This window comes from Syngnathus typhle, linkage group LG3 (genome assembly GCF_033458585.1).
Source record: "Syngnathus typhle isolate RoL2023-S1 ecotype Sweden linkage group LG3, RoL_Styp_1.0, whole genome shotgun sequence".
NCBI lineage: Eukaryota > Metazoa > Chordata > Actinopteri > Syngnathiformes > Syngnathidae > Syngnathus > Syngnathus typhle.
In genome coordinates, this window is record NC_083740.1 from 3,282,002 (window position 1) to 3,296,708 (window position 14,707).

General features: G+C 44.4%; 2 protein-coding genes across 9 annotated transcripts; both read right to left on the bottom strand.

Annotated features, from left to right (window-relative positions):
• Nucleotides 1-697: 697 nt before the first annotated feature.
• LOC133151482 (platelet-derived growth factor subunit A-like) lies at nucleotides 698-5,047 on the bottom strand. 2 transcript variants are annotated; one of them, XM_061274560.1, is made up of 6 exons: nucleotides 4,329-5,047; nucleotides 4,038-4,133; nucleotides 2,469-2,571; nucleotides 1,866-2,059; nucleotides 1,644-1,764; nucleotides 698-1,166 (listed from the first exon to the last, which is right to left on the bottom strand). In XM_061274560.1, the coding sequence occupies exons 1-6, from the start codon at nucleotides 4,389-4,391 to the stop codon at nucleotides 1,156-1,158; spliced, it is 588 nt and encodes a 195-aa protein (XP_061130544.1). In that variant the 5' UTR covers nucleotides 4,392-5,047; the 3' UTR covers nucleotides 698-1,155. The 2 variants fall into 2 exon arrangements, with proteins under 2 accessions (XP_061130544.1, XP_061130543.1); XM_061274559.1 differs by having other exon boundaries at nucleotides 2,469-2,576; nucleotides 4,034-4,133; nucleotides 4,329-5,019.
• A 2,597-nt stretch (nucleotides 5,048-7,644) lies between these two features.
• Nucleotides 7,645-14,407, bottom strand: pla2g6 (phospholipase A2, group VI (cytosolic, calcium-independent)). Of its 7 annotated transcripts, none has more exons than XM_061275134.1 (19): nucleotides 14,334-14,407; nucleotides 13,544-13,856; nucleotides 12,770-12,982; nucleotides 12,478-12,658; nucleotides 12,144-12,331; nucleotides 11,935-12,031; nucleotides 11,519-11,701; nucleotides 11,345-11,453; nucleotides 11,082-11,189; nucleotides 10,821-10,911; nucleotides 10,577-10,740; nucleotides 10,342-10,492; nucleotides 9,993-10,129; nucleotides 9,841-9,918; nucleotides 9,561-9,715; nucleotides 9,434-9,485; nucleotides 8,699-8,814; nucleotides 8,554-8,627; nucleotides 7,645-8,419 (listed from the first exon to the last, which is right to left on the bottom strand). In XM_061275134.1, the coding sequence occupies exons 2-19, from the start codon at nucleotides 13,756-13,758 to the stop codon at nucleotides 8,275-8,277; spliced, it is 2,457 nt and encodes an 818-aa protein (XP_061131118.1). In that variant the 5' UTR covers nucleotides 13,759-13,856; nucleotides 14,334-14,407; the 3' UTR covers nucleotides 7,645-8,274. The 7 variants fall into 7 exon arrangements, with proteins under 7 accessions (XP_061131118.1, XP_061131119.1, XP_061131120.1 ...); XM_061275135.1 differs by having other exon boundaries at nucleotides 13,544-13,775; nucleotides 14,334-14,404; XM_061275136.1 differs by having other exon boundaries at nucleotides 13,544-13,775; nucleotides 13,848-14,403.
• Nucleotides 14,408-14,707: the final 300 nt, after the last annotated feature.

Here is a 14,707-nt window from a genome sequence, read left to right on the forward strand (position 1 = left end):
TCTCACATGGCACTCTTTGGCATCACAATGGCTCTTAATGGCTTTGTGCTAAATGCGAGCCACAACCACGAGGGATTAGAGAAGGCGAAACATGCCGGAAAGACATTAAAACCATCGTCGGAATTTGCTCACAGCTGCATGGCTTAATCTCACGGCAAGCCTCTGAAATAGGTTGCCTTGATTGTTGGACGAGTTAGCAGGGGGGGGGGGTAGTGGTGGGCTTCATGTTCCGCAGCATCGCCCAATCAGCATGTCACACCTTTAACAAGCCTCCTGCTCGAAAGTCCATTAAAATGTATTTAACTCCCCCCCCACCCTGCAAGTTAAAGAGGACTCCCCGTGTGTTTTCACAAGCTGGCTTTTGTGTCTCTTTAAAATAGAGGCTAAAACAAAAAAGGAAACACCGCAGGGGATGGAGACGAAAGAGAGGGAGGGGGCTCACTGTGACGGTAGGGGTGTGTAAAAATGTCAACCCAACCAGTGACTGCAAAACTGAGGTACATCCCAAACAGTGATTTATGGTTTCAAACTAAAATGGAAAATATAAAACAATTACCTCAGATCAATGACCTGAGTCTTCTTCTGTGGTCTTGTAGTTGCGTGCTGCTCTGCTCTCACTTACATCTGGGGTGGAGATTTTAGCTTTTCAGCATTATGACCCTGCACATAATCTCTCACACACACACACTGCGGCCGATTCCCTTTAAGGATAAATGCTCCTGTATAAATAGTTTATTAGTAACGGTTACATATCAGGATGTTTCCCCTTCTTTTTTTTTGCGACGATAAGCATAGCACAAGCGGTCATACAAACAAGAGCGAGCATGATGTGCAAGATAGATGTGAGAATATTCAAAAAAGTCTTAATTCCACCCTCCGAAGGGGATATATATAATCCAAGATGATGAGAGGGTTACCGTGTACAAGAATTCCCACCTCCCCTTTGCTCCCATTTCTCCATTGAGGAACAACAGGCTCCTGTTAGCCCGCTCGCCTTTGTGGGTCAAATTTCCATCAAAGGTCCGGAAAGGTGTCGGCAACACTCCCTCTACGGAAAGTTCCGCGAGCATGATAGCGTGAAAAATGTGCAGTATATCCTTGTCTTGTTCTTGTTGTCCCAACTGCTGCTCTTATTCCATCGTGCGTTTACTTTCTTCACCTGATGCCTGATGGGAGAAAAGTGGAGCGGATGTGAAACCGAGGACGGTCAAAAGTTTTACAGTGTAAACGATGGGCTGAGTGTTAGTCCACTGGCGGAGCTAGGAGTGTGTGTGTGTGTGTGTGTGTGTGCGGCTAAGGATTCAACACAAAAAAAAAAAAAACTAAATTGTTTAGAATTCGCTGATTAACATTGATAATAAAGGGCACGAGGGGAAATGTGGACAGACAATTCCGGGAATAATCGAAAAATAGTTAGTTATGAGTCAGCCGATCGAAAAATCAGCTGGAGGCCACTTTCCAGCTTCACCCAGAGACTAAAACCACTCTGTTCATGTCCTCCGGGACCAGGAAGTGGTCTCTTGGGAGGTGTCTGCGGTTATTATCGCGCGTGTTAGCATAAATGTGAGATGTTGTCGCATTCAGGAAACGCACACAGAGAAAGGAAAGGAACCATAAATACCTCCCTGGCTCGAAACACTCACCGTTGTCCGTGTTGGAGTTGGGATTGCGCCTGTTAGCGCACGAGCACTCCAGGTGGTCCTCCAGTCGAACCTGCACTTCCTTCAGTTTGGGCCGTCGCCGCACATACTCCACCTTGGCTACCTTGATAGACACAATCACATTCAGATACGCAAAGAAATTACAACTAGATATGTCGAATAATTCACTCCAAAAACCAAAAACAGTTCCGGATATTTGTTTACCCTGACGATCCGGTGGTGCTTGCGGGCCGCCCGGCACCTCATGTTGCTGGTGTTGCAGCAGCCTGTGCAGCGCTTCACCTCCACGCACGGTGGCCAGATGATGAAGTTGGCGGCGGTGGGGTCCACCTGACTGCGAGGGATCTCGTAAATGGTGGTGCGCACTTTGCAGCCTGCGGGCAAGGCCTCCTCCACCACTACAGGGGGCGATCAAGAGACACTTTTAAGACCATATTTATATTACCGTATTTTCCGCACTATAAGGCGCACCTAAGAACCTCCAATTTTCTCAGTGCGCCTTATAATCAGGCGCGCCTTATATATGGACCAATATTGAGCCACTACAGAAGGCGTGTCCAAAGTCCGGCCCGCGGGCCAAATTATATATGGACAAAGTTTTAAAATGGGCCATTCATTGAAGGTGCGGTTTATAATCCGGTGCGCCTTATAGTGCAGAAAATACGGTATACACACACACACATATATATACACATATTTTTTTGTGTGTCACCAATGATTATTGTGTCTTACTAAAGCTCCTTTGTCTCACAAGTGTGGTGTGTTTGCGTATCAAGTGCGGTTGGTTGTGTGTACGTGTGCACTCACCAGTGCTCCGCCTGTAACGCGCATGCGTGTGCTCTTGCTTAACTTCCGGGAAGGCGTGAGAGAAGACCTTGTCATAGTCGTGTTTGGTCTCCTCGATCAACTCCTTTTCTGGACGCGAGACAAAACAACACATTGGGATTCCACACTTTTCGTGTCAACGATAGCTTGCTTGCATTGTAGCGTGAAAATGCGCATTATTATGAGAACATTTCCTCTGTGATGATTTCCATCCTGATAAGATGACACTAACTCAGTTATTGGGCTCGCACACGTCCCCTGTTTGCTTGCTGGCACACATTGTTGTGGTTTATTCCAAGATGACTCGAACAATCTCTTATGGGGAAAAATGGATTGCACAGGTAAAGCTAACAAAATGTCCGCTGTGTGTAGGAGCACTCCAAACACCCCACCCACCCCGACCTCCTGCTTGGCTGATCTCAACCCTGACACGCAGGAATCCAGGCATGAATTATACATGGCAACGTTGTGGCCTGCCAACCCAGACTAAATAATGGGCGGCGTGACAACAGCATAATGAAGTGAGCCACTTGACCCCCACCCAAGTTTTTTCTTTTTTTTTGGGGGGGGGGGGGGGGGGGGGCATCACACTCTTCATTTGCATGTCAATAATGCCAAGATTAATGGTGGCATCGCAAATGAAAAATTAATCCACAGTCGCTATTTACTGAACTAAATGTCAACCTTCAACAAGCACAATTAGCCTTAGCGGCAGGGTGAGGTTACCATGACATCATAAGCAATTCTCTTCGACTCAAGTCTCACGAGCAAAATCCTCACAAGTGTTCCAACTTGTGTGTGGAATTGCTGAAGTGTTAATTTCCTTTCCAAATTCTTCTTCTAGGTTTTTGGCAAGCGTCTCGTACGTCTTCAGGGTTCACGGAGAGTGGAAAGAGCAAGTCGGGGCAAGTTGGTCTCTTAGCAACGTTGTGGTAATGAGACGAGAGGACAGCATCCTTTCCCCGAAGAACTCGACCAGAACAACCGTATTAATGTGTCCAATTTGTTCTTTCATGAAACTGACTGACTGATTAGGAGGGAGGGGCGGCCTTAAGACGTTCAACATGCAAGCCTCATGTCGTATTCAGAAATTTAATGGTTTAAAGTAACCACTAGTCTTTATTTTTAGACATTTATATGGCGCACCTATGATTAAAGTTGCTTTAATCAACTACTTGTAGCTAGGCAGATTATTTGGAGCACCATTACTGGCAGAAATTTAAAAAACTCACGATAAAAATAATCTATAATAATAATAATAAATTTCTAATTAGGCAATATTAAATTAATTGCTAAATAGACATTTATTTAATTTTCATAGATTATTTTTTTTTACTTTATTTTAGTATTTTTATTTTAAACTGTCGACATTTTTAATTCGATTTTTCTTGGGAGTTGTTTGTTTATACTGCAAAGTTTCCACATTGCAGTATTGTTATTTTAAACTGTGATGTTTACATTAATGAGTTTTTTTTTAGGAGTAGGCTAAGCTTGTTTGTTTATACTAGAAATGTTCATCAGAAGGTTTAGAAAAGAGGCATTTTTACCTACGGTGTCTATCTCAAGCAGCCGCTGGAGGTCGTTGATGCTCCGGATTTCGTTGCGGGAGAGCCGCTCCACAAGCTCCCGCGGAATCGAGGACTCTTGCTGGGTGGAGGGTGAAAGAAAAGTCCGGTGTTTTATCGCTACGCCGTTTTGTCTTTCCCCCAAACAGATTCGTCAATCAAATCAGCATAAACTTGTCTTAATAAAAACGTGAAGCTTTTTATCATTTGAAAAAGTTTAGTTAAATATTCCAAATTCATTTCCGAATATGAACCTGCCATTTTGGGGTGTGATTACCTCCGCAGCGGCTCGTAAGATGCAGAAGCAGCCGGCGAGGAGCTGATAGAGCGCGGGTCTCATCTCCTCTCAGATACGCTGGGAAGGCTCCGCGAAGGGGCGAGGGTACACTGACGGAGCCCGGGTGTCGCTCCCTGCTCTCGGCCGGAGCTCAGAACCATGCCTCGGGAGAACAATGTCGTCGCAGAAGAATGGAGTTAGTTATTCTTGTTTCTTCCTCTTCAAAATACAAAGATTAAAAAAAAAAGAAGGAATCCACAGACGTCAAATGATCCGTTTTATAATCCACGAACATCCCAAGACTTGTTCGGTGGTACCGCACACTCTGAACTCCAGACGTCTCGGCCCCAAGATGTAACTGCGCGCGTCCCCGTGGTCAAAAAAACGGGAGCGCGCAGGCGACATGCACACATCGTGAACACGGGCCAAGCAGATTAACTTTAAAGTGGAGCAACATTGTTGGAAAATTTAATGGCGGGATACAAATAGTTGCGTCGAACACCCGACCCCGTTAAAAGATTAACAAAGACAAAAAAAGTCAGGAGAAATGATGACGTTTAGAAAATTGAGGTTGGTTAATGTCTAACGCCTTGTGCACATGTGTCAGGGTTGATATAGCAATAAAATTGGTTAATAAGTGTCTAGACTGCAGGTGAGTGAGTTCTAACTATACAGGATTGTTGGGTGCACGATTCACCAGCGGAGGCGCTGTTGAGTCGCGACGAGTACAGTGATCCCTCGCTACTTCGCGTTTCGTTTACCGCGGCTTCACTACATCGCGGATTTTTTTTCCAAATGAAAAAAAAACTTTTAAAAGTCAAAATAAAACTTCCAACATGTGTCCAACCTTTAGGACAATGTAGTATTGCTCCAAATGTTTGTTTACATTCCTTTAGAAGTCCGTTTTCGCGTATTAGCACGATCGCGAATTAGCATATTTCCGCTAACTCGTTAGCCTGCCCAGAACTTCTTGTTGGTGACCGTACTTTGCGGATTTTACTTATCGCGGGTTGGTTTTTGGAACCAATTATCCGCGATAAACGAGGGATTACTGTACAACTGTTTGTGACAAAACATTCACTTTCGCCATTAACATAAATGAACATTACACAAAAAAGAGATTTAGTATAATGCAGTGTGTATAAACATGAAGAAAACATCTTTACATCATTTAGCAAGCGGCCCTTTTCTTGCAGTTACTTATTAACGTACTTTGTGTGTGCCTATGAATCTTTAGGAAATTCATATGCGATGTCGTTATGCTTCCGCCATGTTGACCACAATGGTGCAAATATACATTTTTAATCCTATTCATCTATGAAAATACCAGCACAAAGAAAAGTTAGACTACACTTGGCGCTGGTCACAAAAATAGGGCCTTCAGTCTCCCTTTGTCTCCTTGAATTTGTCTCCCACACATACACACACACACACACAGGCATGCAAAGTTGTCGTGGATGCAAAGTGGGTCACAACCAATTCAGACCTCGAATGGCGGCGCGCTGTCACTTCCTGCGTCCTCACACTGCACGATGCACCTCACTCGTTGCTTCTCTAGACCGGCTCGCCTCCCCGCTGTCAGAAGGATCCAAGTGTGACCACCACACACAAAGAAACTCTCGTCATACAGTACATTGGGCTAAAACCCAAAGGGACTTTGATCCTGCAACTTATTTGGAGTTGAAATGATAACTGGGAATGCAAAGTTGCTATTTCAATTTTTTTTTTTTGGCAACCAAACAAGATATACTGCAACAAGAGGGGTGCGCCAGTGGGTTAAGATTAGAGCAAGGTTTTAAGAGGGGAGGAACAAGCAACCACAGAAAAGCAAGGGTGTGTGTAAAGAGACCATAAGGCAATAAATGTGAATTCTATATAGATGGAAAATGAGCAGGGTTGGATTTACTCACGAAAGAGAAAGAAAAAAGAAGAAAAAATCTTGACTGTACACGTTTTATTACGACTTCTAAAAAAATTTTCAGTTGGATTCGAGAAATATATTTTTCACATTTCTATTTTACACTAGCTCAAATTTCTCTTTGCAATTCTTACATTCTCACTGAAACAGAAACTAGCTAGCATAAGGAAGAACTAACTATAAAACACAATTAAGGTTGTGTTTTTTGAAAATTCTTGGTGGAGTTCATCACTCCTCTTCCTCTTGCCTACTTCCTTCCATTCTATCACTTTCCACTCAACAATAGATTGACGTTATAAATGAAATATTGCTCTTAATTAGTCTGAGTAATCAAACCAAACAAATGATCTAGTGGGCGGCTGTTTGGAGAAGTGCCGAGTGTGAAAAGAGAGTCTGGAGTGCTGGAACTTTAAATTCAGGGTGGCCGATTGTGTGTCGTTACACTTGGGAGACTTTAATCTTCTCGGGGGGATAATTGGGAGTCAACCAGGGAGTTAATTATGCTTCCCGCTGACAAAAGTCAACCCCCCCCCCACACACACACACACTAATTGCTCTTACGCAACAAATGAGTATTAAACGCCATCTTGTTATGAGTTCTATCAGCGTTTTCAAGTTTTCTGATTATTGTTTGTTGTCGTTTTGCAGACTCCCTTAGATGAGCCATACCCCCTTCCCCGCCACCCCCCCCCCCCAAAAAAAAAAAAAAAAAACTAGCTCCGCCACTGTCCCCAGCACAAACTTGCCTACTATCTCGGGAATCTCAGAATAATCATCTTTTAAAATAAATGGGCATCTTTTCATTGACAGTAAAAAAAAAAAAAAGAACTAATCCTGACAACAAGTTAACAAATAGGCTCCAGCTCAAGAATGTATCATCTTCCATTTTCATTGTCAATCTTTTCCCCAATTAGTAATGTCGCACGCTAATTATTAGCAAACATGGGCAACCGGGAGGATGAGGAAAAATCCCTTTCTGTCCGCAGTGGGAGGATTTCTACTTTGTGGGAGCAAAGGATGTGCGGGGCGGCGTCTTTTGGGAGGACTGATGTGGTGCTTTTGGCTCGGAAACAATGCAACGCTGTCTGCTATGGGCTAATGGAGGAAAGCGGTGTTCACACACACACACTCACTGACACACACTAACTCGTTTCAATGAGATGACATCATGGCATCTTTGGGACAGCTACTTGTTTTTCAGAAGGAGGAAGTCTCCTGTTTAGTCCAGATTGGGTTTTGGCTAGCTGTCATTTGGAAATGTGTCTGGTGAAAATAAAATCTCATGTTTGCTTGTTGTCTAGAACTTAATAGTTGCTGCCTGACATTAAGCAGTAGCGCCATCTGCTGGGGAGGGATATAGACAACAAACTTTATTCCAAGTACGATGTGACACAAAGATGGCATAAAAATAGTTTTATTTGACATTGAACATTAAGTGCTACATAAATACTATACAAAATTGAACAGTAAAGGTTGGTTACTCCCACTTCAGTTTCTTTCAAGTAGTTTTTTTTTCTTTATTAGGTACACCGGCACTATCTAATAACAACAAATACAAAATCTGTGTCGCCTTCTTTACAAAGGTAATACTTTTAATTGAAAGCAGAGCTTTAACAGTTCTTGAAGTCAATAGCTTGTGTCCACTGCACCCGTGTGAGATTCTCTGGATGGTATTATCAGAGGTGAATGAGACCAAAGTGCAACAAAGAGTGAAACAACATACGCAGGGAAAGAATAATCAACATGTCATCATATGCAATAAGTTATGTACGTGTTTATTCATTAACTCATAAATATTATTATATAGTATATGCTAGAGGTAAATGTGAAGGGGGAAAAAAAAAACACGCAAAACTATCTGTGCTGGGTTCCAGAGGTTTGTAATAAGAGGTCATGTGATGCTTTGCTTGCATGTCAGTCAAATTATCGCAACCTTTATAGATCCACAGACCTTCTCCGTGTTTACGTTCAGTGCTCAATGCTCTTCATTTGGGAGCATCTACTCACAAGAGCGTTTTGTGTTATCTTCTAATTGCCTACTAGCGCTTTGGCGAGTGCCTGGAGCACGTCCCTCTTGTCGTACAGGTACATCTGGGTTTCCCACAGCATGTCAACCAGAATGGCGTCGCTCACTTCGTCCAACATCACCTCCTGGGAAAGCTGTGGGCTCAATCTGTTGGAGAGACGAAGCAGTCGTGATTAAAAAATCTTTTCGAATATTAGCTGGAAACTAGCACAGTGCTGGAGTTGGCGCGAAAGAAACGACGACTCCACTAGATCCCGCTGTCTCAAGTGAGTCTGGCATACCTGTGGTAGATGGTGTCGATCATTTCACACCAGGCACTGGCTCGGTCCACGGCGCAGCCGTCGGAGTCGGTACACTGCCCGGCAGCAAAGTGATGATGTCACACACAGCCTTAACACAATTTCTAGGGAGTAAAGCGATACTCACGCAGTCCACCAACATCTTGCCCAGCTCCTTCGCTCCAACAATGCTTTTGGCTAGTTCCAGTGGATTGGAGGGTCGGAAAACATCCACGGAGCTCACCGCCACCTGGGGTGGTTTACCTGAGGACAATCAAAAGGTCGAGTATTAACTTGAAATCCATTTTCTATATTTATGATTTCATGTGATTAAAAAATAATGTGAAGTAGTAATTAATGAATTGAGAGCACATTGCTTTAGTGCTGAAATGTTACGTATTTCATCAACAATTCTTTTTTTTTTTTTTTTAACCACAATTTCAGTGTAATTAGTACACTCCCCAGCATCCTGTGGAAAAAAAAATAATAATTCAACCCACTTATTGCCCTTCTAAACCTTCAAATTAGAGTCAAATTAAACAAAATAAGAAACTAAACTACCCCCCATCAAGCAAGTCTTGGGAAAGCCAGCTAGCTTAATGTTGGCATATATATATACATAATGTATATTAATATTATTATTATATTATTATTATATTATTATATTATTAATATATTAATTATTATTAATAACATCAATGTCACAAATTATTTTTTGTCCTCTGTGGAAAAACAACTAATATTACCCCATTTTACACAGTCACTAACTCAGTAAGACTTTTTTTCTTTATTATACTGCCCTCTAGTGGTCAAGGCCGCCAACCCCATTCGGAGCTGGTCACAGAACTAATCAAATTTGGATATCACACTTGGTGTGGCTTACCGGTCCCGAGAGAAACAACAAGACCCAGTTTCTTGATCTCCACCCCGTGGCCCTGAGAAACAAAACATTATTGGAAGTCAGACATCTTATATTCATTCAACACAGAAATTCAACAAAGTTGCGTTACCTCAGCTTTGAGCGCTTTGTAGTGCTGATGGATCTCCGACATGGCGTCGAGCGTAGGGTTGTTGGCCAACAGCCCTCCGTCCAGGAAGCGTCCCATTGGCCGGAAGTAAGTGGGGGCAGCGCCGCTGGAGCGGGCAGCTCGCCATACGAGTTGCTCTTCGGAAAAGACAAACCACACTGCATCGACTTTTCCGTGTGATTTGCGTGTGAAGCGAGCGAGGCCCAACATTCTTCCATGTTGACTTTGCAACCGAGTCACTCTCAGTCAAGCGCACACACACCTTCGTCTGTCACCTTCCTACGCTTAGTGGCCGGCTCCACTGTGTATCCTACTAGCAACAAATCCTCATCCTCCCATCCTGCAACAACGACACGGCTGGCACACGGCAAGCAACGCGGTGCGGCGACGCACACCCGCACGCCCATTTTTTACCTTGGGGGATGGTGAGTGGCTTGAAAGTGGCGGTGGTGGCGTACGGGGATTCTCTACGGAAGGAGGGAGGGTCGTAGTTCCTGAAAATGTGAAGCTCCCCTGGGTGTCGGTCTGCCAGAACGCTGGTCACCATCACCCTGTATGGGAGGGAGGAAAATCGACAGCCCTTTTTTGTGAAAACAATAAATAATAATAAAGAATTGTGATAATTGAAAGAAAAAGAAAAGGTCTTCTGTCCTGAGTTGTTTAACACAATACGTTATTTAAAAAAAAAAAAAACATCAAATAAAAGCTGGACTTCATCTTTTGAGTTGGAACAGATCACACAACAAAAACATGGAACACGTACCTGGGGTACTGAACGTCGGCCATTTTGGTGTTCTCTCCAAACTCTTTCTTCAGGAAGTCCTCTAGTGGGGCCGATTCGTAGGGTCGTGAGCCCCTGAACACTTGCTCCTTCATTCGAAAGTACAAGCAGCGGAGGTACTCCATGGACTTCCCTGTACATCGGAACAAAGTCGTCATGGCGCTCATGCGGGGATGAGGAGTTAAATTAAAATTCACCCCTAAAACTATGTACACACCGTGGACGATAGCGAGGGCCAGAATGCCTCCGGTGCTGGTCCCGGCCACCCAGTCGAAGAGCTCCCTGGTGGGTCGGCGGGCCTCTTTCTCCAATGCGATTAGCATCTGGATCAGAACCAGGCCCCTGATCCCTCCACCGTCCAGACACAGAAGAGTGTCCATCCTGCAGAGGAGTAGAAAGTACGCTGTAAGAAAAATCGCCACTTTTGCTATTATTAAAAAAAATAAAAAAAGTACACATACCTCCTTTTGTCCTTCTTGGAACCGTCCACCTCCGATTTGCCTCTGCTCATTGCGGCAATCGTGGCTCCGATGTGCATGACGTCCTCAAACCCTGTGGGCCAGGAAAAGGTTGCAACATGACATTTTCGATTGCATTCGATCATTCCGTGACATTAAAGGAGACAAATTATTCAATGGTGAGTGCCACTTTTGACATCAAGTGTTTCGGAGATGCATTAAAGAGAAAGCAAAAGGTGTGGGTGAGCAGGACGACGGCATTACCTATGCCTGGCGCCGCGGCCTTGGGCGGGGGGCTGCCGGGTGAAGGGGGCAGGCAGCGTTGCACACCCACACTACACAGCATGTCCAGCAGTATCTTTCGATTGGGACCTTTTTTTTTTTTTTTTTTCCCATGCATGGCAAATCCCGGTTAAACGTGCACACACAAAATGTTTATTGGTAGCTTAATGTAATTTGTGAGAGACAAACGAGGATGTTTGTTAGTGCATAATAAAACATGGATTTCATTTTTTTTCCCGCGGTACCTTTGCTGGTGCGAGCAGCAATCAGTCCCGGCGTCTCGCCCAAGTCGTTGTGGATCTCCACGTCGGCCCCGAACACCATCAGAGCTTTAATCAACTCCATGTGATCCATCTGTTCCGACACGAACGCTCGTGATTTTATCCGGTCGACATTCGGGGATGTGGTCGCTCACGCACCTTCATGGCGAGGTGCAACGCCGTGTTGCCGTCCTGCCCCTTCAGGTTGGCGTTGGCGCCGTGCGTGAGGAGGACCATGGCGGCCTCAAAGCGACCCCTCTTAGTGCAAATGTGGAGGGCGCTCTCGCCGGTCTTGCTCAGGTAGTTGATGGCGCCGCCCCTTTCCAGCAGCATGCGACACATCTGTGTTGAAAGTCAAACTGTTAATCGTGGAAAAGTCAATCCAGAGAAGTTCTGATTCGAAAGGATTGTTAGGAAAATGCCAAATCCTTGTGCCAACCTAAAAACTACCAGCTTTTTATCACAGTACTTCTGGAATTCAGTAGCGGAATTCCCAAACGAAAAGTACTTCAACGTCACCCTTGGGATATTGATATTTGAAAAGGTCCATAATGAAACGATGCGATGTTCCTCACCTCTGCTGTTTTAGCCCAGTGAAGGGGCGTACCTCCATACAAGGTGTCTTCGGCGTGCAGTTGGGCAGGGTCCGCTCTCAGGATCTCCTCCGTACAGCTGAGAAGGAAAAAATTCTGATGAGGTGCATCCCATCGTGGAGCCATAACAGCTTTCAATGTGGTGCCTTGAGATCCAAGTGACCAGTCAAGAGTTTTTCCTTCTTCAACACCTCTTCTCGTTGTACTTCATGGCAGAGTGGATGGGGTAGCCGACGCCTCCCCGGATGTCGCATTTGGCCCCGCCTCCCAAGAGAGCTTTGACAGCCTCTACTCGGCCCAGGCGGCAGGACACGTGCAGCGGCGTCTCCCCGCTGTTGTTCAGCTCGTTCACGCCAGAGCACAATCGCGAACACAACGCCTGCGTGGAGGCAGAAGAACCTGAACGATGAGCCAAATTGCAACTTCCATTCCCCTACTGGGGTCTTCTGCCGTTCATTTCTGGTGCTTTCATGTGTATCCAGTTCAAACTTCAAGAAGTTAACCCGAGGGTCGGGTTCCTCTCACCTGGATGACACCGGGGGAATCGTGCTTGGCGGCAATGTGCATGGGTGTCTCTCCCTGGTGGTCTCTGATATCCGTGCGAGCCTGGCTCTCCTCCAGCAGCTCCTTCACGCAGGCCGCGTCGCTTCTCTCGCACGCCAGGTGAAGCGGCGTTTGACCGAGTGCGTCCCGAGCGTTGATCTGACTGGAAACGTAAAACATATGACAGTGTTTAGAATATATTGAATTGTACAGAAAGTGCATATTGCATAATGTCTGTGTGTTAGAAACTAAATTCCCCAAATTTTTGTTTGACCTCTGAACATAGTTGTGTTTCAGACACTCCCTGAGGCCCGTGTCCACGGCGATATGAGCGGCGCTCCAATCCGGATGGCTACGCAGGCAGTCGACGATCGTCTGGGCGGTCTCGGCCTTCATCGGCGGGAGTGTGTCGTAGAACGGTGGAAGTTTAAGGGCGTACTGCGGGAACCAGTTCATGGCGTCCTCTTCTGACGCCACCTGGAAAAGCCTTAGGCCAAAAGCCATGCATATTTCGAGATTCATCACACACACACGCTCATTAATCGTATGACCTTAAGTGTACCGTATTTTCCGGACTATAAGGCGCACCGGACTATAAGGCGCACCTTCATTGAATGGCCCATTTTAAAACTTTGGCCTTATATAAGGCGCACCGGACTATAAGGCGCTTCGTTGCATCGTGTCAGATTTTTAATTCTAATCAAATCATTCTCCATTTTATCTTTTTTTATTTCAACTTCAGACGCAACAAATTACTTTATAATCACAAAATAATGATCAGTAGTCTTTCTGATTCATGATTTATAGTCTTCAGCGGGCCACTTATGATTGATTTCATGACACAATTGTTCGGGCCAGTTTCAATTTAGGAATTTGGTCCATATATAAGGCGCACTGGACTATAAGGCGCACTGTCGGTTTTTGAAAAAATGTTAGGTTTTTGGGTGCGCCTTATAGTCCGGAAAATACGGTACATTATGATATATGGTAAATCACTCATCGTAAGCTACTAAACTGACTTACATGACCGCTTCTGTGCTTCACTGACCTCAAGGCCGCTGCAGGTGTCTCGGGGCACATTAGCACACACTCCCACGATTGGTACTGGTTGTTCTTATAGAGAACCAGACGGCCTTCTTGCCTCACCATCGTTTTCCCTCCTCCACCGTAGTCGGACAGCTGTACGTCCCTCACACGGTAAGGGTTGGTGAACAGGGTGGAAACGGAGGACACGGTGTCCAAAAGACGGCCCAGAAACTGCATCGTGACCTGGGAGGAGGCTTCATGCAATTTGATATTTTATATTTAATACAAATAAAGCAATATAGAGCGGGTATAGAAACTCTACATACCCCTGCCCTCTTGTTTTTCCACATAAAAAGGACACAGATGAATAATTTAACCTTGTTTGTGTAACCCTGTCGAAATATACATAATTTATTCGCAGTAAAGTCGGAAATGAGTCAAAACAAGTGCTGCTCGAGCTCTGCTGTCTACTATTAGTACTGTAATGGGCGAGGACGGTCGAATGAACGCTGCTAGCTTGGCTGTCCTTCGTCTCTTTTGTATGTTTCCCTTTAAAAAAAAACATAAAATTGGACGTGGGACTCAATTATGAATGATAAAACAAGTGGGTCCATTCATTCTACTCGAATGTTTCTCGTCCTCCAGTCACATTTCACATAACAAACGTCAGAGTCGAGAGGTGGGGCGAACAGTCATTTAACGTCGTTTAAAACCCGGATTCAATTGTCATATTTCAATTTAATAATATAATTTGTGTTCATTCTAATCGTTAACTCCATGTTTATCTCAGAAACAGTACAGCATCTACTTACAGCGAGCTTTCTTGTGTGATGTTTGATTTATGACAGCGACGCCAACAAGCACCACGCTGCAACCAAGCCTGACAACTGACAGCGAATGAACCAATCACATCTCGGCTTTTCAGAAAGTAGGCGGGCCTAATCTGGAACGGCATTATTAATTCGGATTTCATTCACAATATCAAACTCAAATAAATTAAAAAAATTAAATTAAAAAATTAATAAAAATAAATAAATAACTTTGAAAGATGACTCAAAATACATTAATTGTAGCAACAAAATCATCATCCATCCGTTCATTTTATTGTTGGACAAATCAAAGGAAAATTAGAGTGACAGCTATAGATCTCTATACGATTAAATAGTTTTGTATAAGAAATTGAGGC